The 20,643-nt window shown below is 43.0% G+C and overlaps 1 protein-coding gene across 5 annotated transcripts in view; it reads right to left on the reverse strand.

The window, feature by feature from the left end:
- Positions 1-20,643, reverse strand: part of tpcn1 (two pore segment channel 1) — a 126,667-nt gene that overhangs the window by 38,876 nt on the left and 67,148 nt on the right. For 4 of the 5 annotated variants that reach the window (XM_070887741.1, XM_070887740.1, XM_070887739.1 and 1 more), the window contains exons 5-13: positions 15,051-15,181; positions 12,932-13,020; positions 10,540-10,574; positions 6,248-6,306; positions 5,259-5,358; positions 5,002-5,118; positions 2,184-2,308; positions 1,974-2,022; positions 1,235-1,298 (exon numbers count right to left, since the gene is read on the reverse strand). In XM_070887741.1, the coding sequence (XP_070743842.1) occupies positions 1,235-1,298; positions 1,974-2,022; positions 2,184-2,308; positions 5,002-5,118; positions 5,259-5,358; positions 6,248-6,306; positions 10,540-10,574; positions 12,932-13,020; positions 15,051-15,181 (769 nt within the window). The remainder of the gene's footprint in view (positions 1-1,234; positions 1,299-1,973; positions 2,023-2,183; positions 2,309-5,001; positions 5,119-5,258; positions 5,359-6,247; positions 6,307-10,539; positions 10,575-12,931; positions 13,021-15,050; positions 15,182-20,643) is intronic. The other variant, XM_070887742.1, reaches the window with a different exon arrangement.

Genomic DNA, 20,643 nt, shown 5'->3' on the forward strand with positions numbered 1-20,643 from the left:
TCAAAAAAAAATCCATCAATAAATAAAAAACTAAACGTTTCTACTCACCTACTGCAGCACCTTGAGCCCTCCAACAGCCTGCTGAAGAGCTGCTCAGGCAGGACCCGTCCCCAAGGAGATGCCGGTCGGGCGGGCCCTGCCGCTGCCGAGGATTTTGGGCGGGCTGCTGCCGACGAGGACTTCGGGCGGGGCCCGCCAACAACGAGATACCGGGCGGGCGGACCCCGCCGCCGATGTGGGCTTCGGGCAGGGCCCGCCCCCAGCGAGATGCCGGTCGGGCGGGCCCCGCCTCCGACGTGGACTTCGGGCGGGGCCCGTCCCAAGGAGATGCCGGGCGGGCCCGCCGCGGAAGAGGTATGGGCAGTCAGGCCACTGGGCCCAGGATAGGAGCGACGTCCCTTCGGCCAGGGATAGGGTCATCGCCCGGAGACAGGATGCACTGGGAGGGCCAGGAGCTACTGCGCACGCGCACAGTTGCCAGCACTCTTTCTGGCGCAGGGCTGTAGCTCCGCCCCCAGCAACTCCTGCTGCGCTGTGCCGAGCTCGAAACGGCCCGACATATATCCAAGAATCGCGAGGTAAGTATTCAGTGCAATTTTTGTTCCACAAATTAGGCGGGCCTCTCCGATTTGCGCCTTTCTAGCGGGGGTCCGAAACTTGAGCCCTATGACCCTAAAAATTACGCTGTAGGATAACAAGGACAGTAGGTGCATGGGAATACCATCACCTCCAAGTCACACATCAAGTTTACTTGGACATATAATATCGCATTTCCTTTATCATCACTGGATTAAAATCCTGGAATTCCTTGCCCATCAGCATTGTGGGAGCAGCTCCAACACACGAATTGCAGCAGTTCAAGTAGAATGCCCATCACCACCTTCTCAGGACAACTAAGGATGGGCAATAAATGCTAATATTGCCAGTATCCAGAGAATTTTTTTTTAAGTTTTAAAAAAAAAGCAAATTTGGAATTTATTCTTGGGGTTCAGGTATCATCATTCGCCATAAAACTAAACTGATTATTAGATATTACCTGATACTTGAAATCAATCTATAGCTCATTATGATCTACAATACATACATTCAAATTAATTTAATAAAAACAGTTAAAAGTAAATCTGGAATTAGATTAATTGAAGGCTCTGAAAATTCATTGATAATTTTGTATTTCTAAAACAGATTTTGTTTCAAGAGTCTGGCTATTTCAGTAGGTAATCCACAGTAACAGTACCTTTAAAAATAAGAAATGGAGTATGTGGAAGGTCATAAAACCAATAGTCTCCACTTCTTTTTGCCTAGGGGGAAAAAAGCAATATCTAACTGTAATCAATTGCAGCACACGTTGGTTTTACATTGTTCAACAGTACAGTTGGTAAAGCTAAGATGTTAAATAAATGATTTAATACAAAGAATAACCTATTAGGATAAGTTTACCAATCTTGCAGTCCCGTGGGGAATTGCACATAAAAGAGTATGGATCGAAGAACTGGTGCAACTATGTTATAGCTCTAGCTCTGACTTATGCTCCCTTTCAACCACAGCATTGGGGAATTTACTATTAAGAAAATCTATAGAATTAAATCATCTTACAGTTTTTCTGCTGTTCAATTATGTAAAGCACTTTATATGCTTTATCATTTTTCTAAATTGAGGAAATAAAGTAAAATTACATAATTTTTGTATGATCTTCCTGATATCTTGAATATAGTTTATCTTCCACATACTTTTGAATAGGCTTATAGTCCATTTTGGGAAAACATTGAGACAGCAGCCTACCAGAAGTTTAATACCCATTTATTTTATACTGGATTTTCACACTGAATTTGCACCACTGTGGTGTAGATTCACAGCAAAAATCAGAGTATAGAGTAGGTAAAATGCACTCTGCTCCAGCTGTTTACCAAAAGCCAGGATGGTGCTCAGTTTAGAGTGATACAGAACACAAATTGTAAAATTTCCACGTTACTTACTTTCCATTTTAATCCAGTAACTTCATAGAAGTTGTAAAAATCTTCTATTCTGTGGGATAGATATTTATTATAAATACATAGATTATTCACACACTCAGAACTCTAGCAGTTATAGTGCATACAAAAGGTATTCTAGTGTGGAATTAAATTAAAGAGAGGAAAATATTTTCAAAAATTGATAATTAGGGTGCGACGCCTGAAAATCCTTACCTCAGTAACTCAGTATTGCTTTTATTCAGTGCTTTGAAGACGAGATATTTATTTCTTGCACTCATTCTTGGGTAGTAGAATCTCATCAAGCCCTCAAACTGTTTGAAGGAAATGCCAGCAGGCCTCTGCAATAAAGAATTACCACATAAAAAGTTACATTATATTGTTACACGTCGGATTGTACATGGAGTTTCTCTACGAGGAACCAAGGCACACAGATCACGAAAGTCCCAAATGTAATCCATGATCTATATGCTGAATAAGTTCTCAGTGGGGGCAGCACGGGATATCTGCAAGTAGCTTCAGTCCCTCTTGGTTGGTATGAAAAAATAATCATCTTCTCATTGCTATCCAGAAACTCCTGCTTTAAGCACAATTATGTGGATACTGTCAAGGCTCACGCATAAATAATAGCTACCTGAATGAAGGAATGGAGGGCACCCAGCCATGGAATCATTTATAATAATCATTTTCTGCTGTCCTGAAGTTTATGATTATTATAAATGAAACCTGCACTCAATGTCTACATGTAAATGATTACTTCTTCAGGTTCTAGAAGACACTCTGTAATTAATATTAGTGCCCTATCAAGAAGAAAAGTTTTACTTTCAAATAAAAAACCTTTTTAATTTAACATTTTTCTTACTATTTACTTAACAGAGAAACTAAAGCTCACATGGGCCTCCACTAATCTTTTGATTCTCAATTTAATTCCAATATTTCACATCTACCCTCATCACTTCTTCAGATCTACTGTTCATTAGTCTCAATAATTCAAGGTCAAGTGAAATTTGTTGAACACAGAAGGTAGGGCAGCAATCAGCGTGTGGTCATGTATTATTGTCTGGTGGTGGAAACCATTTAGGGCACTATCAGAACAGTCTCTTGTTCAGGTGGTCGAGGTGGAACTATGCTGCTGGAAAACAGAGCTCCCTGGATGACGAAAGAGATAGAGAGTAAAATGAAGCAGAAAAAGAGCACGTATGATAGATGTCAAGTTGGGAATACATCTGAGAATCAGACTAAATATAAAAAGTTCAGAGGAGAAGTGAAAAAGAAAATAAGAGGGGCAAAGAGAGGGAATGAGAATAGGATGGCAGCTAACATAAAAGATATTCCAAAAGTCTTCTGTAGGCGTATAAATAGTAAACAGGTAGTAAGAGGAGGGGTGGGGCTGAATAGGGATTAAAAAGGAGACCTGCACATGGAGGCAGAGGGTACGGCTGAGGTACTAAATGAGTACTTTGCATCTGTCTTCATCAAGAAAGTAGATGCTGCCATAGACATAGTTAAGGAGGAGATAGAGGAGGTACTGGATAGGATAAAAATTGATAAAGACAAGGTGCTTGAAAGTTTGAGGAACAGCACCTCATCTTTCGTTTAGGCATTCTGCAGCCTTCTGGACTCAACATCAAGTTCAACAATTTCAGATCATAACCCCGCCCTTATTTGTCTTCCATGGACAAACAGCTGGAGCATTAGAGTACATTAATACAGAGCTTTATCACAACTCTCAAAAATGTCCCAAAGCACTTCACGTACTGTGAATTACTTTGAAGTACAGTGAGTGTATCTGTGTAGGTTTTGTTAAGCAAGTGGCATATTATGTTAAAAAATGTAGACTGTAACAGCACGGAAGGCGGCCATTCGGTCGGTCGAGCCTATGCCGGTTCTCTGCACTTTAGCTAGTCCCTCTCCCCCACCCTTTCCCCATAGCCCTGCAATTTTTTTTCCTTCAGATACTTATCCAACTCCCTTTTGAAGGCCGTGATTCAGTCTGCATCCAGCAACCTTCCAGGCAGTGCATTCCAGATCCTAACCACTCGCTGCGTAAAAAAGTTTTTCTTATGTCACCTTTGGTTCTTTTGCCAATCACCTGAAATCGGTGTCCTCTGGTTCTCGACCCTTCTGCCAATAGGAAAAGTTTCTCTCTATCTACTCTGTACAGACCCCTCATGATTTTGAACACTTCTATGAAATCTCCTCTCAATCTTCTCTGCTCTAAAGGAGAATAATCCCAGCTTCTCTAGTCTATCCATGTAACTGAAGTCCCTCGTCCCTGGAATCATTCTTGTGAATCTTTTCTGCACATTCTTTTTAAGGTATTCACGTCCTTCCTAAAATGCTGTGCCTAGAATGGAACACAATACTCCAGTTGCGGTTCATCATAATTTCCATGCTTTTGTACTCTATACACCTCTATTCATGAAGCCCAGGACCTCGTTAGCTTTTTTAAGTGCTTTCTCAACCTGCCCTGCTACCTTCAATGATTTGTGCACATATACCCCTAGGTCTCTCTGTTCATGCACCCCCTTTAGGATTGTACCCTTTAGTTTATATTTCCTCTCCTCACATATCACTTTGCACTTTTCTGCCACATGTCCGTCCATTCCACCAGCCTGACTATGTCCTCTTGAAGTTTATAACTATCCTCTTCACTATTCACTATACGTCCAAGTTTTATGTCACCTGCAAATTTCAAAATTGTACTCTGTATACTCACATCCATGTCATTAATATATATCAAGAAAAGCAGTGGACCTAGAACTAACCCCTGGGGAGCACCACTGTATACCTTCCTCCAGTCCAAAAAACAACCGTTTACCACTACTCTCTGTTTCCTGTCACTTAGCCAATTTCGTATCCATGCTGCCACTGTCCCCTTTATTCCATGGGCTTCAACTTTGCTTGCAAGCCTATTATGTCGCACTTTATCGAATGCCTTTTGGAAAGTCATGTACACAACATCAACTGCATTGCCCTCATTAATCTCTTAGCCAGTATTGTGAAAGTGTACAAGTGTTTGTGGAGCACTCACCCGTTTGCTGACCAGAAGGCGGAAGGCATGCTCTATTGCTAATCGTTTGTGCAGAAGGAGTGATTTGAACTTCTTCTTTTCAACATCGTTAAATGTATCAAATACCACAGCAAGTAGCTAAAAAAATTGTGAACAGAATACAAGTTAAAAATAACCTTGGTAAAGCAAACACATGCTGCAAGATAAATTCACAGTTCGCTACGAAACCAGATAAATATATATTCTCAGTTCTTGATTAATGTTATTCAAAAACATACCAGATTCATGATGAAGTAAAGTTCGATGGATAAGTACACAATGAAGAATACACAGGACCAAGGATTTTTGGAATAAGCTGGCATCATCACATCTGGAAAACTATAGAATTATCTTTTTTTAGAAAAGATAAAAGGCAACTGGTTCAATTTGGATCCCCACACCCACCCCCACACAGTTATCTCCTCTTTCCTTCCCTCATCTCCTTGTCGGTGACTCATGCTAGGGGTCAATAACAAGGGCAGCAAGATCCCTCTGCGACACCCCAAGTGGTTATTTTTGAAGTGTGATTCTGTCAGATTGCTATTTGGTTGCTGAGGACAACACAGCCACGTCTGATTCTATCCTCCACACAACACACAATTTCCATCAACAGTTTCTAGAAAAGAGAACCTTGGCTGAGGTTTCCCTTTGCCAGCTTAGGAATGCAGGATCTAACCGCAGTGTACCCACTGCATTCCCAGCTGAGGTCAGCTTAATCAGGATAAACCAGAGATCGAACCTGTGACCTTCCTAGTTTGTATAGCTCGGTACCACACCAGACAATGCATTTATCCACTGAACCAAAGAGACATCTCAATTTTATAAACTTGGATCATAGAAATATTTGAGCCACAAAGGGACTTGTCCACGTAATGTTCTTTCCTCTCCGTGAAATTCATCTGCCTCAGCTTGACAGTACCAATTCACCAGGTTAGAAATCGCAGGCACACAGCCTCGTCCTTCTTCCCCATGGCAAAGGCTATTGGTAACTCAACATACTATGCCACCATCCTACATTTATGAACAGCTTGCTGTAATGCTATATTGCAATGGTTTGGAATTTTTCCACATACGACATGAATGTAACTTATTCTAGCAACTAGTAATAAAAAGAACAATAAAACTCATTCCACTCTTTATAGCCCTTCTCCCTGTGAATGACTTTTTTTGCGAAGGACAGGTATTTCTATTCTGCTCTAAGTTCAATTGGAGTGTTGTGCAGACTCACTTAGCTGTAGTTAGGAGAACGAACAAACTGACAAGGCTGTCTTCTGGAGTGCTAAAATACTGCAAGCAAAAAATAAAATAGCGTAGTCAGAAAAACGGAACTCTTATATTCACTTACTATCAAATTAAAAACGCAATTCCTTCATGTACTATATTTTTAACATTTATTGTATTTAAGAAAGGTGCGAGAGGGAAACTAGGGAATTATAGACCAGTTAGCCTGGATTCCAATTGCTGGAATCTATAATTAAGGATAGAGTGACTGATGACCTTGAAAATTTTCAGCTGATCAGAGAGAGCCAGCATGGATTTGTAAAGGGTAGGTCATGCCTGATGAACCTGATTGAATTTTTTGAAGAGGTGACTAAAGTAGTGGACAGGAGAATGTCTATGCATGCTATTTATATGGACTTCCAGAAGGCATTCGATAAAGTCCCCCATAAGAGAGTGTTAGCTAAAGTTGAAGCTCATGGAATTGAAGGCAAATTATTGACCAGGTTAGGAAATTGGCCAAGCGGCAGGAGACAGAAAGTAGGGATAATGTGCAGGCATTCTAATTGGCAAATGTGACTAGTGGTGTCCCACAGGGATCTGTGTTGGGGCCTCAACTATTCACTTGTTCATTTATTAACGACTTAGATGATGAAATAGAGAGCCATATATCCAAGTTTGCCGATGGCACAAACATTGTAAGCAGTGTTGATGGAAACATACAATTACAGAGATATTAATAGATTAAGTGAATAGGAAAAACTGTGGCAAATGGATTTCAATATAGGCAAGTGTGAGGTCATTCATTTTGGACCTAGAAAGGATAGAACTTTCTAAATGGTGAAAAACAAGAAACAGTGGAGGACCAAAGAGACTTGGGGATCCATGTGCATAGATTGTTAAAATATCATGGACAGGCACAGAAAATAATCAAAAAGGCTAATGGAGTGCTGGCCTTTATATCTAGAGGGTTAGAATACAAGGTGGTAGAAGTTATGCTACAGCTATACAAAACCCTAGTTAGACCACACCTGGAGTACTGTGTTCAGTTCTGGGCACCATACCGTAGGAAGGATATATTGGCCTTGGAATGAGTGCAGCGTAGATTTACCAGAATAATACCCGGATTCCAATGGTTAAATTATGAAGAGAGATTACACAAACTAGGGTTGTATTCCTTGGAATTTAGAAGGTTAAGGGGTGATTTGATCGAAGTTTTCAGGATATTAAGGGTAACTGATAGGATAGATAGAGAGAAACTATTTCCGCTGGTCATGGAGTCTAGGACTAGGGGACATAGTCTAAAAGTTAGAGCCAGGCCTTTCAGCAGTGAAGTTAGGAAACACTTCTACACACAAAGGATAGTAGAATTTTGGATCTCTCTTCTGCAAACAGCAGTTGATACGAGGTCAATTGTTAATTTTAAATCTGAGATAGATAGATTTTTGTTAAGCAAAGGTATTAAATAAGAACATAAGAAATAGGAGCAGGGAGTAGGCCATTTGGCCCTTCGAGCCTGCTCCGCCATTCAATAAGATCATGACTGATCTGATCTTGGGCTCAGCTCCACTTCCCTGCCCGCTCCCCATAACCCTTTACTCCCTTATCACTCAAAAATCTGTCTATCTCTGCCTTAAATATATTCCATGACCACCCTCCACAGCTCTCTTGGGCAGAGAATTCCACATATTAAGGGACATGGGGCAAAGGTGAGTATATGGAGTTAGGTCACAGATCAGCCATGATATAATTAAATGGCAGAACAGGCTTGTGGGGCTAAATGGCCTACTCCTGTTCCTATTTTACTAAAACTTACTTATTACAAATTTGAAATAATTTAGTTCAAATGACAGTAAATCAAGCAAAACTTCTCACATAATGACTTAAAACTACTGCCTAATAACTATACAATCCTGAGAACTAACTAAGAATGATACAATGACACATCACTGTGTATTAACAGGTAGGAATATTCTATTAGAATACTCACTATATGCACACACAGAGGGGCCAAGTTTCGGGGCTGCGCCGTTCTGGACGCCCGTTTTTCGCGCCACAAAGTGCGCCTAAAAAAAACTTACGTATTGTCCGGCTCCCTGCTGGTCCTCTGGAGTCGGCGCGGCGCAGCACGAGCTGTAGAGGGCAGACCCAGGTCCCTGCGCTGAAAACAGTGCCGGGACCTCTGCACATGCGCGCTACAGTGGGCGCACATGTGCAGTAGCTCCAGGCGCCCGAAACTGTGTGGGAGGGGCCCGAAGCACGCAGCCCCTAGCCCTGGCCGAATGGCCTCACTGGGGCTGCGTGCATAAGGCTGCCTCCCACGCACAGCTCCTGCTTCCTCCCGACCCGACTCCCGCTTCCCCCCACCCCCCCCGCCCCCGGACCCGACCCGACCCGCGCTCCCGACCCCAACCCGCACTCCCCCCGACCTGACCCGCGCTCCCGACCCGACCCAACCACACCTACCTGTAAATCTGGTGCTGGGGACGGGCCCTTCCCGAAGTCTTGGGCCCGGCCGGTTCAGCCTCCCTCTCCCTTCTCCTTTCCCCCCTTCTCCTTCCCCACCCCCCCTTCTCCTTCCCCCCTTCTCCTTTTCCCCCCTTCTTCTTTCCCCCCCATCTCCTTTACCTCCCCATCTCCTTTCCCCCTTCTCCTTTTCCCCCCTCCTTTCTCCTTTCCTCCCCTCTCCTTTCCCCCCCTCTCCTTTCCCTCCCGCTCCTTCCCCTTCTCCTCTCCCCCCCTTTCCCCTTCTCCTCCTCCCCCCCTTCTCTTTCCCCTTCTCCTCCTGCCCCCCTTCCCCTTCTCCTCCTCCCCCCCTTCCCCTTCTCCTCCTCCCCCCTTCCCCTTCTCCTCCCCCCATCTCTCCCCACCCTCCCCCTTCCCCTTCTCCCCCTTCCCTCTCCCTTCCCTCCTTCCCCCTCTGCCTCCCTCCCCCTGCCCCCCCCTCTCCCTCTACCCCCCTCCTCCCCCTCCCCTCGCTGTCAGAAACACAGACACTGACAGACAGAGAGTGAGAGACACACACACAGACAGAGAGATAGAGACACTGACAGAGACACACTGGGTGGCGGCATCCCAGCATGCTGTTGGAGGGCTCCCGGTCCTGCAGTCGGTAAGTAGAAAATGTTTTATTTATTCATTTTCAAAAAAATTATTCCTTATTAATTTTTTTTGATTGATTTATTGGTTGATTTATTGATGTTTTTATCATTTATTATTGATGATGGCTCTTTATTTGTAAAACTGAAGTGTTTAATGTTTGTAAACTTCCCTTTAAACCCCCCCCCCCCCATTCCCTACGCCTGATTTGTAACCCACGCCTGATTTTCTAAAGTGTAGACAAGGTTTTTTCGAGCGTACAAAAATCTTCACTTACTCCATTCTAAGTTAGTTTGGAGTAAGTTTTCACTGCCGAAACTTTGAAAACAGGCGCAAAAAAAAATTCTGTTCCAAAGTGAAACTGTTCTAACTGACTAGAACTGGAGCAAACTAAATGCCGAGAATTTGCATTTCTAAGATACTCCGTTCTACACCAGTTGCTCCAAAATATCAGGAGCAACTGAGGCTGAAACTTGGGCCCAGTGTATGGTATTCAAGCAGAAGATATAGGGCCTGTGTTTGGTCAAACCTATATTCTGCCCATGTACTGTCGAAAGGATCGCTAAGATCCTGACGGTACTTTGGGCGGAAGTTTGGCAGAAAAATGGAAAAAAAAACGCCCGGCGGAAAAAATGGGCATTACACACTGATTCCGGGCAGCAGTAGGTCAGATTCTTGGCGGCAAATATGATCCTCGGCAAAGTAACGCTAAGGATAGAGTCGGGCTCAGGGTTTGGGGGGGGGAGGGGAGGGAAACAGAGAAAAAAATGTTCAATAAATGAAAAAAAAATTGCAAATCCTTCAGAGGACCCTATCCAACAAAATCGCTGCAAAGGAAATGAAGAAAACTAGTTCACTAACCTTTTCTTGCAGGTCTTCATACTTATCGTTCAGGTAAGACCTGCCTCCATGCGACGGTCTTTTCTGCTTCTGGAGCGGAAGACTGCCCGGACCAATCTTGGGAAGGAGGACTTTTGTTGGCGTTGCATGCCGGCGCACGGCAGCGGACGCTCCCCAGCTGTCTTCTCTCCCCGCCGGCAAGAGGGCCTCACCAAATTCGCTCGGAGGGGAGAGCGCAGAAAAAAAAGGGAGACCGCCAAGGAAACTCGGTGGCAGTCGATGGTAAATTCACCAAATTCGGGCCCAAAGACATTTTACATATGACCAAAAAACATTTTTTTATTAAAGATTGTGATTACTTACTGGATCCAATGGATTGGCACAAAACAAATAAAACCCTAAACAAAAATAATAAAAAAAAGGCATCACATATCAGAAGACAGTACAACTGCAGCCTTAGTTACATCCTCAGACAGTCCAGTAAGTATCAAGAGTAAACCCATTTAAAACTTCATACACTTAATACTATCCCCATTCCCAATCTTTCCCTGCATTCTAATTACAGTTGCACCCAGATTTCACTACTGTAGAACTGACCATTCGTGACAGACAAGTGACACAAGTAGACTCACTCTCCAACCTGTGGTATGTTGATTCCCTTTTCTTCCACCCATCTGGAATTGAGAACTCACAATGTTAACACTCACAGCTATTAACCCATGCTGTGGTACAGTGCATTGGTGTATCGATACCTTGCACCATCTGGACATCTCATATTTTCATATGTGAACTTGAATTTCTGCCCTTTTATCATTTCTAGGACCACAGTCAAATTTTGTCCATTCATCTCTCTACAATGATCCAGTTTCTTCTCATTCACATTAAACTGTCTTTTTGATTTGATTCCAGATCATAATTGGTGCCCACTGTTTCATTTTAATTTGGTAACTTTATTTACACGCTTTCAGCTATCCATTTACACAAAATAACCATCCTGTAAATTGCTTGCACCAATATCAATAATCAGTCTGTTGTACATTTGTGAGCAAATTTTGCAAGGCCCCATGCTACTGCTGAGGCCGCACAATTTATTCTTAAATCTCTACACATTTGCCCCCTTCAAAGGAGAAGGAAAGGCTGACTAATATAGTTGGTATATTTTTTTAGACTGAAGATATCTCCTCATGATTCCCTGACTCAGTTTCCCTTCATAGAAACCACCCATTTGGAGTCTCCACTTGCACTAAAAGCCACTCCAATAAGATATATTACTAAGGCAACCTGCATACATCCTGGAGCAGTTTCACTTCTGAGTAGGAACCATCGGTGGAGTGGTATGGTTTTATCTGCAATGGTTTTAAATGGATTGACCACTATTGATCTCTTCTAGCTTACAATTGACCGTATATTTTTGTTAAAACAGGCTAGTGAATGTATAAATAGCTGGCAGGAGTATAAATGGTAGACGAAGCACCTAGAAGGGGCTTAGAAATACTATTGAGGCCAAGCTATAAGATCTATAAATACCCGAGTCAGACTCTATTCATTCTTAAAAACAGGAATCACATCAACTAACTTTCAATCATTTGGTTCACCTTCAGTGATATTTAACATGTATTTTAAAAAAATTATATAACAAAAAGAGACAGATTTTTATTCTAGAATCTTGTGCATCATTGGTAAGGAGATCTGTCATTGTAATCATTATAATCTGAAAACTTGTTTGACTTATGTTTATTAACTTACTTGAGATGTCATCATAATTTATTGCTCACTGACATGAGCACAAATAGATTTCAGATCCCTTCCTCACACGCTCACCCACCATTTCACACATAGTAAATTCTCTGCATTTGCCCCAAACAGCTATTGAACATTCTTAACAAAACTCTCACACTCTGGGCTGAATCTTGACGGGGTGGGGGGAGGGGAGGGAGACAGAGTTTCTGTCGGGAAACCCGTAAGTTCGGGATTCCCCACATGCTGTGGAGATTTGACTCCACATCATGCGTAGTCTTAGTTTGATGGGTTACCTGCCTAGAAATCAGCCTAATTGACAGGCTTGACTTCCAGTTGGGTGGGTAGCAGGCTGCAGCCACAGCAGCATGGGGGTCAGATGGCCCAACCCCGGGGGGGTCCGATCCCCAACCTGGGGAAGGAGGGGGGGGAAGGGGCGAGCTTGGGGGCTGGGGGGGGGGGGGGGGAGCACTTAACTTCTCCACAAAGCTGTCCCTGCAGCCCTTCAACTACCGGTTTTCCCGAGGCCTGGGAAGCAGGTTGTCTGCCTGTCCCTTATCCTGCCTCCGTTAAACCCAGAAGTGGGCGGGTTGGAGATGGGTTGGGTCAGATTTGAGATTTTTAAAGTTTTAACATCTCACCTGACCCCAACCCACCTGTTTCTAGGAATTAAGATTCAACCCTTTCTTCTTCATTTAAATATCCCAAAGTAGGTGTCACTCATCCTCATTTACTCAATGCCTCCAGCTTTTCAATAATGCTTCCTCAATTAACAATTAGCTTCTCTATATGTTTATAGGTTGCTTAATGTTAGTGGTTTCATTATTTCATGATCTGTGGTTAATAAGATTTTTCTAGCTCAAAAAAATCAAATAAATATCAGTTGGATTAATTACTCCCAATGCTTCCATTGCTCAACCTTAACATGTGTGTTTAATATATATATATAAAACATATAATATACGTAGATAGAGTCCATATAGAGTAAAGATAAATCAGCAAGTAGATAAGAGCTTACCCAAAATGGCAAAAATGACCATGAAGAAAAGTAGTAGTGATAAAATGTCAATAAAAGGAGGAAGAGACTGGAAGATCTGACGCAAATTTCTGGGAATTCAGAAAATAAAAAATAATTATAACTAACTTTTCATACATTCTAGCAGATAGGTATTAATTTTAAGGATCATAAGAAGGGTCGACTAGTTAAAAAAAGTTTCAGTTTGGCCTTGCAGCGCTTTTGTTCAGAATATATGGAACCATGCAATCGTTTTTATTTATGGTAGAGAGGAAATACTGTTGCAATGGGAATTTCAAAAATGTAAAATAATTTATTCCTTCAATTTAAAATGTTGTCGTCCTCACCCGCCGCCCCCCCCCTCCCCGATTCCCCCCCACTAAGCATTTCACCACCATTAACTTAACAAAGCCATACAGCTTCTAGCTTTTCAACCCAATCATGAAGAGGGTAAGTATTTTAAATAGTCAAACCGAGCATTTACATTGATGTTCAACCTTTATTTTTATATAAAATAAATTACCATAGCATCCAAAGTCAGTGGACAAAAAATAGTTTTTGGTTTTGTAAACTTAAGAAATGCTATATAATTAACAAATGTATAATGTAATTTTGACACAACAATTTTGGTTCACACTAGATGAAAACTGTTCATTTTAAGTTTACGAAGTTTCAGTAACCGATAGAGAGAGATTTTGGTTTAGATAATTCTAACATTGTTAAACAGAACTGTATGTCATTTTATGAATGTACCCCGACATGAATAATTGAAAATAGATTGTTAAAAAATCAACATGAAACTTAAAGTGGAACCTTAGTGCAAGTAGAATATGTGTATTTATCTTACATTAGTTTTGTTGAATTACTTAAAAAAACATTAATTGCCTTCTCCTGGACACCCTGGCACAGTCATGTACACATTTATTTTGATGGAGCAGACACAAGAAAAAGCATATAGGGAGGAGATCCCCTTGCAACGTATCTGCTCTGCAGCACAGAGAATGTAGAGGTTTGGTAATGGTCTCTTTTCAGACCATTCTTGCACTGTTTCTTATTTTCTAGGTATTTGCTTTCTTGCAACCAGATGCAGGAGGCAGAAAGGCAGAAAGAGATCAAGAACAGTCTGAACTTACTTCAACATGAATCACCAAAACAAACCGATCATTCCCAATGTTGTGTAACAGATGCCCAAGCAAGGGAACTGCTTCTTACTGTATCTGGTCCTCTAACATACAATTGCACATAAATCCACTGGGACCCCTGTAAATCTGAACAGATCTATAATATATGAAAAATATTGCATTCGCATGCACTTCCGGTTATCTTCTTTCATTATAAACTGCTATGTTACATATTTATAATGGAAATTGCTTATGTAAACTGTAATGATATTCTCCCACCAGGAGAGGAACTGCAGCAACACCAGTGGAAATATAAAAATAAGAAAAGAATGTATGACTTTAAAATGAGGACTGAATTATATGTTGCAAAGAGAAGGGTCATCAACCAGAAATGTTAACTCTTGTTTCCCTCTCCCCACAGATGCTGCCTGACCTGCTGAGTATTTCCAGCATTTTCTGTTTTGATTTCAAATTTCCAGTATCTGTGGTATTTTGCTTTTGTATGATTGAATTATATTTGTGTGCCCTGGTCCAATTATTCCCTGCCCTCTCCCTATTTCACCTGAAGACTAACTAATATAAATGATATTTATTTATATGCAGACACACAAAAGGAATTATAGTGGACTAAAGCACTGGCATTGAAGCTTTCTTACATTCTTATATTTTGTTGTTATTGACGATAATGGTACAGCCACTGGTGTTTTACAGATATTTAAAAATAATTAATTATCTCCATGTGAAATCAAGTGGTTACATTTATTTAATTAAAATTAGTTATTCAAAGGAAACAGAACTCTGTGAGAATTTTTAGGAAGTCTTAAACATTGTTGATCCAAAATCCCGATTAGAAACCTTGGGCTGGAACTGTCACTTAAAGACCTGCACTCTAAGATCAAGCTGGAGCTCAGCATCAATTTGCTGATTTTACCTGTTTTTTGACATGCCTAATATTTACGGAAATCTTGACAAAGAAACAACACTAATTCCTGTAAATTTACCTTCTCACCGCACCACAATATCTGCAGTCTACCAGAAAGATTGGCCGCAAAGCTCGAGTCACCCGGACGTGCGAGGTCTGCCTGATTAATACCACAATGACTTCTATAAACTGTACAAACAAAACTGCACTCTGCAAAGGTACCAGAAAAAGAACAAGGTTAAACTTCTCAAAAAGAGAGACTGCCTAAGGAGTTAATTTATGTTTAGTGTGCTAAAAGCAATGAATGAATAACTACTTCTAAGGTGAAACAATTGTCTTAACAAAATATACTCCATCCTCCACTGTAGAGTCCGAGTGTAGTGACATGCATGATGAAGTATATATCTAGAATCTACTTTTTTTTTTAAAAAAGGTAAAATGTGGAAGCTAAGGAAAGATAATTCTGTTACAGATAGGCCCTGAATTTCTTTGGGAGTTCGTCCAATCTCCTGCTGAAGTTACGGCAGGAGATTGGTGTAACCTGGTGGAAATTCAGGGCCATAGGGCCAGAAATTGCTGTGAAGTCAAGCTATTAGAATGATGCATTAATGCTGCATGCCATTATTAATTTGTAAAAGCAATCCAGCAATTTTCAGAGTAAAGAGATACGCCAATTTGCAGAGTAAAGCATTCCAATCCTCCACAAGTTGCTGGCCGATTTGCGTTGCTCCACTTTAGCATCGCCAAAGTCAATAAATGCTCGTTCTCGCCGTGAGGCTCCCCTCACCATTGAACTTAATGCCAATCGTGAAATTGCTAGATTTATGACATTATTATGAATTATTCACACTTTTGGGCTGGTAATCAATGATGGAGGACCCTGGTAATGACATGATTTATGGCCCTCACATGACACTCAACCTTGGAGGCTGCTGGGGTAAAACCCCGAGGTAGAAATAAATCTACTTCGAGACCAAAATTAGAGAGTAGAGAACATACACAGTTTATTAATACAAGGTACCAGGGGAGTTGTGTGGAGATCCCTCGACCAGACACAAAACTCAACTTGGTGTTACGCAAACAGCATATTTAAAGTCGTAAACCGCAGAAGTCACATTAATACATGACCCGATCATCTGACATACAAAAGTCGCTATTATTTGTTGTTCGGCACACTTCCTTATCTTCGGCCAGCGTCTGGTGTGTGCTCGACCTAGTTGGTTTCCATGTTGGTTTCTATGTGACCTTTTCGCAATTGCTTATCTCATCCTGTCATTCAGTACATTTTCTCAAGCACAGCAATTTCGCACTAATGCTATTAACCCTTCAGAGGCCCATGAAGGGACCTGTGCAGCTGTGGAGCCTCAGATAGGTTGTGAATTGTTCCAACAGGTTTTCTATTCTTTTTATCTGGCTTGACAGTCTTTTTGTGCCAGTCTTGCCATAATTTTCAGGACGAAAGCTATTTCGACACTCAGAAGAGGGTCACTATTCAGATGCAAATTAGATTGATTTATTTCAGAACATAACATTTTAGGATACAGTATATGAGTCATTTGATATTACATGTGATAAACGTAGCATGCTTGGGAAGGAAAAAAGTGACTTTTGACTTGTGGTTCAAAGCTCTTCACCATTGGGTTTTTTTCTCATATCATTTCTGGGGCTGTTGTTGACTAATTGATAGAAATTGATTGCTATGATTAATCAACAACTTCATTATCATTGTATCATGCGACTACCAGGATGGTAGAAGGCGGACTAGATGGACCTTGCTCTTTTTTCGTCTAACAACGTTATGTTCCTATGAAAGCAGTGCAATGGTGTACCTGCTGGGTGTTCCACTGTTGTTGATCATGATGGACAAGGCCATTGGTTCTATACTTCAGGGTCAAGAATGTTTATACATTTTGCACACCTACCCTGCCATTTTGCTCATTAACTTCTCAAAAATTAATACAGCAATTCCCAAATGCAACTGGAATACAATGGCCCAGAAATTCCTCTGGGGGTCTTCCCGCGGGCAATTGCCTCTTCGCTGGATATTTTTAATGAATTTACCTGCTGGTCTAGGAGGCGCCCTGATTTCCGATAGAGAGGCTTTCTCCTCCCACGCTGTGAAGTGCACTTCCATGCAGAGGGTCCCGATGCAGAAGATGCAGTCATGTATGACTGCTCAGCCAATCAGGTAAGTATTTCACAGGTCCCCATGAATAGCACTGAGACTCGCGTATCTACGAGTTCTCAGTGCTATTAATGGGAACAAAAGCAATCACACAAAATAATAAAAAATAAAAAACAGACCACACATATTTAAAATTAATTGAAATGAAAGTTATTATGTCTTGTAAAAATAAAATATTTTCCCGATTTTTAAAGAAGTTTTTTTAATTATGGCTAAAAATAATCTTACCGTAGTGGGGAGGGTTTTTAATAATAACATTTATTTTTATAACTTTATTTTAAAATGTTTGTGTATTTTTAAACACTTGCGCCTGTAAAAATAGGCTATACGCCTGCTTTTTCAGGCGCAAGATTTTCGAGGACATTTGCTGGGCAAGATATCCGTAAATATCGGAAATCTTGCCCTGCAATTGTCCTCACTCCCGATCTGCAGATGATCTGTCAAGCTAGAAACTTGACAGATCGGAAAAGCCGATTTTCAGCGAATGTGCATTGTGCGCTGAAAACTGGCTTTTCCGATGCCATCCTGGCTCCGTAGAAACTTTGTAGGGACCCGGAACATCGGCTTGTTCTTTTAAATTTTTTCTTACTTTCCCTTTCTGTATCTTTTTCTCTCTATTTTAATTCACTCTTATTTCCCTCTCTGTTTTCCTCTGTCTCTATGGGCCCAATTTTCCCCAACCCCTTTTTTCGGCGCATTTTCCGACTTTGCGCGCTGGAAATGGCGCCGAAAAAAAGTGGCCCATCCTGCCCGCTCTGCCGAGTCTCCGGTGTCCCAGCATGGCGTACATAATGCAGTGGGGTCGGAGCAACAGTCCAGCGCAGAAAACACTGCCGGCAGCTGCACGCATGCGCAGTGGAGTCTGTGTGCGTGCTCCTCGCCCTCCCAGCGTGTCCTGCAGGCTGTGAGCAGGACCCGATGCTCGCAGCTCCTATCCCTGGCTGAAGGGACGCCCCAATGTTCGGCTGGTGAGTGGGGAATATCCTGCAGTATTTATTCAGGGTCGCTCAGAGGTGTCATAAACTGAATGCATCATAAACAAAGTATAAAAGTTGGGAATTTAGGTAAAAGTTGGGAATTTGGTAAGTGGGAATTCGGTGCGGAGGGGAAGGAGGTTCTGTTTTTTGGCTTCAATACATATTTAAATATTTCATATAATCTACCTATAACTTAAACTAGATCAAGTAATGAGTTAAAAAAACTACAAGCTAAGTTGATTAAATGTTGAAAGGTTGTTTCCCCTGGCTGAGATGATCCACTTTGGACCCAAGAAAGATAGCTCAGAATAAATGGTGTGAAGCTCGGAACTGTGGTGCTTTTCAGAGCTGGCCACATACGCTAACGTAAGTCGATTTGGAGTAAGTTTTAGCTGGCCAAAGTAGCATAAATGGCCAAAACTGGAGTAAGTGGCTGGGAATGCCCCCTTTTGAAAAAAAAAGTCAACTAAAAAAAAATCATACCTAACTGAGGGGTCAAGTTTCGGCCTGAGTTGCTCCTATTTTTTTGGAGCAACTGGTTTAGAATGGAGTATCTTAGAAATTGCAATTCTCGGCATTTAGTTTGCTCCAGTTCTAGTCAGTTAGAACAGTTTCATTTTGGAACAGATTTTTTCAAAAAGGGGGCGTGTCCGGCCACTTATGCCTGTTTTGAAAGTTTAGGCAGCGAAAACTTACTCCAAACTAACTTAGAATGGAGTAAGTGTAGATTTGGTGTAGGTTACAAATCAGGCGTAGGGAAGAGAGATGGGGGAGGGGGGGGGGGGGGAGAGGAGATGGGGGGGGGAGAGGAGAGAGGGGAGGGGAGGGAGAGAGGGGACAGGGAGAGGGAGGGAGGGAGGAGGGGGGAGAGGGAGGGAGGGAGGGAGGGAGAGGAGAGGGGGGGGGAAAGAGGAGAGTGGGGGGGGGAGGGGGTGAGGGAAGGAGGGGGGAAGAGAGGGGAGGGAGGAGGAGAGAGGGGAGGGAGGGGGAGAGAGGGGAGGGAGGGGGGAGGGAGGGGGGGAGAGGGGAGGAGAGGGAGGGAGAGGGAGAGGGAGGGAGAGGGAGAGGGAGCGGGGAGGGAGAGGGAGAGGGGAGGAGAGGGAGAGGGAGGGGGAGGGAGGGAGGGGGAGAGGCGAGAGGGGGGGCGGGGAAGAGGAGAGAGGAGGTGGGGGAGAGGAGAGGGAGGAGGCTGAACGGGCCCGGCTGACGTGAAGAAGCCGGGCCGAAGACTTCGGGCGGGGCCCGCCCCCAGCAAGATGCCGGGCGGGCGGCCCCGCCGAAGGAAGAGGGAGCGGAGCCGAAGCGGAGCGGGAGCTGGGGGGGCGGTCGGGAGCGGGCAGCGGAGCCGGAGCTGGGGGAGGTCGGGCAGCGGAGCAGGAGCTGGGGGGGCTCGGGCAGTGGAGCAGGAGCTGTGCGGGGGCAGAGGGGGGTGAGAGAGCCAGAGGGAGCGTGAGCTGAACAGGGGAGGAAGCTGAAGTCACAGCCAGAGCAGGAGCTGAAGAGGAGGGAGGTGCAGTCTGATCGCCGCCCCAGTGGACCCTTTCGGCCAATGCTAGGGGGCGGCGTGCTTCGGGCCCCTCCCACACCATTTCGGGCGCCTGGAGCTACTGCACATGCAGTGCCAAGGCCCCGGCACTGTTTTCAGCGCAGGGACCTGGCTCCACCCCCCACAGCTTGTGCTACGCCGCGCCGTTGGCCTGGATCGACCTGAGGGAGTAGAGAATACCGATGTAAGTTTTTGGCGCGGTTTTGAGTGCGGAAATCAGGCGTGGCTCGCGGGCCTGCGCCATTCTCGACGCAGCCCGAAACTTGACTCCTGAGTTACTTTGGAGCAAGTTTAGTGAGGAAAATGGCGTTTAATTTACGCCAGAAAAACCAACTTACTCCAAAAAAATTGGAGCAAGTCATGGCCAAAATTGGGCCCTAGATTTCATTTGACTCTAATTCACCCTATTGCCTTCTCTGTCTTTCGCTCTGTTTCTTTCTCTATCCTTTTCCTTCATTGGTCAGGGAGATAAGCCATTGGGCAGGTCAGTCATGAGGTCCCAGATGTGACATTGACGACACTGCACCATTATTGGATCACAGTTCTGACAATTTGCAGTGCAAGTATAGTGAGTTGTCAATGGTGAGCGTAAAAGTCCAATTAATGTTGTTTGCCGCCAAACCCGCCATTGGAGAAATTTCAGGCCCATCGTGTTGAACTAAAAACCTTCTAATGAGGTGGTGTGGTGTATACATGTAAAAATCCAAATTATTAGTGATACTGGGTCAACAACTATGCTGAATCATTTCTGGCTAATTAAACCTCAATGGGTATTGCACAAAACTGAAAGCTTCTTTATGCGAACACTCAGTAGGGAGTAATTTGTTCTCTTTATCCAAGTGTTCCTAGTCGACAAATCCCCATTAAAAAAACATGTAATAATTTGAGTGGCAGCAACATACTCCAGTGCCCATGAACTCAGATCATTAATTCATCATTGTAGTAACACGATTCCATCAAAAGA

The sequence above is a fragment of the Pristiophorus japonicus genome, chromosome 8, assembly GCF_044704955.1.
Source record: "Pristiophorus japonicus isolate sPriJap1 chromosome 8, sPriJap1.hap1, whole genome shotgun sequence".
NCBI lineage: Eukaryota > Metazoa > Chordata > Chondrichthyes > Pristiophoridae > Pristiophorus > Pristiophorus japonicus.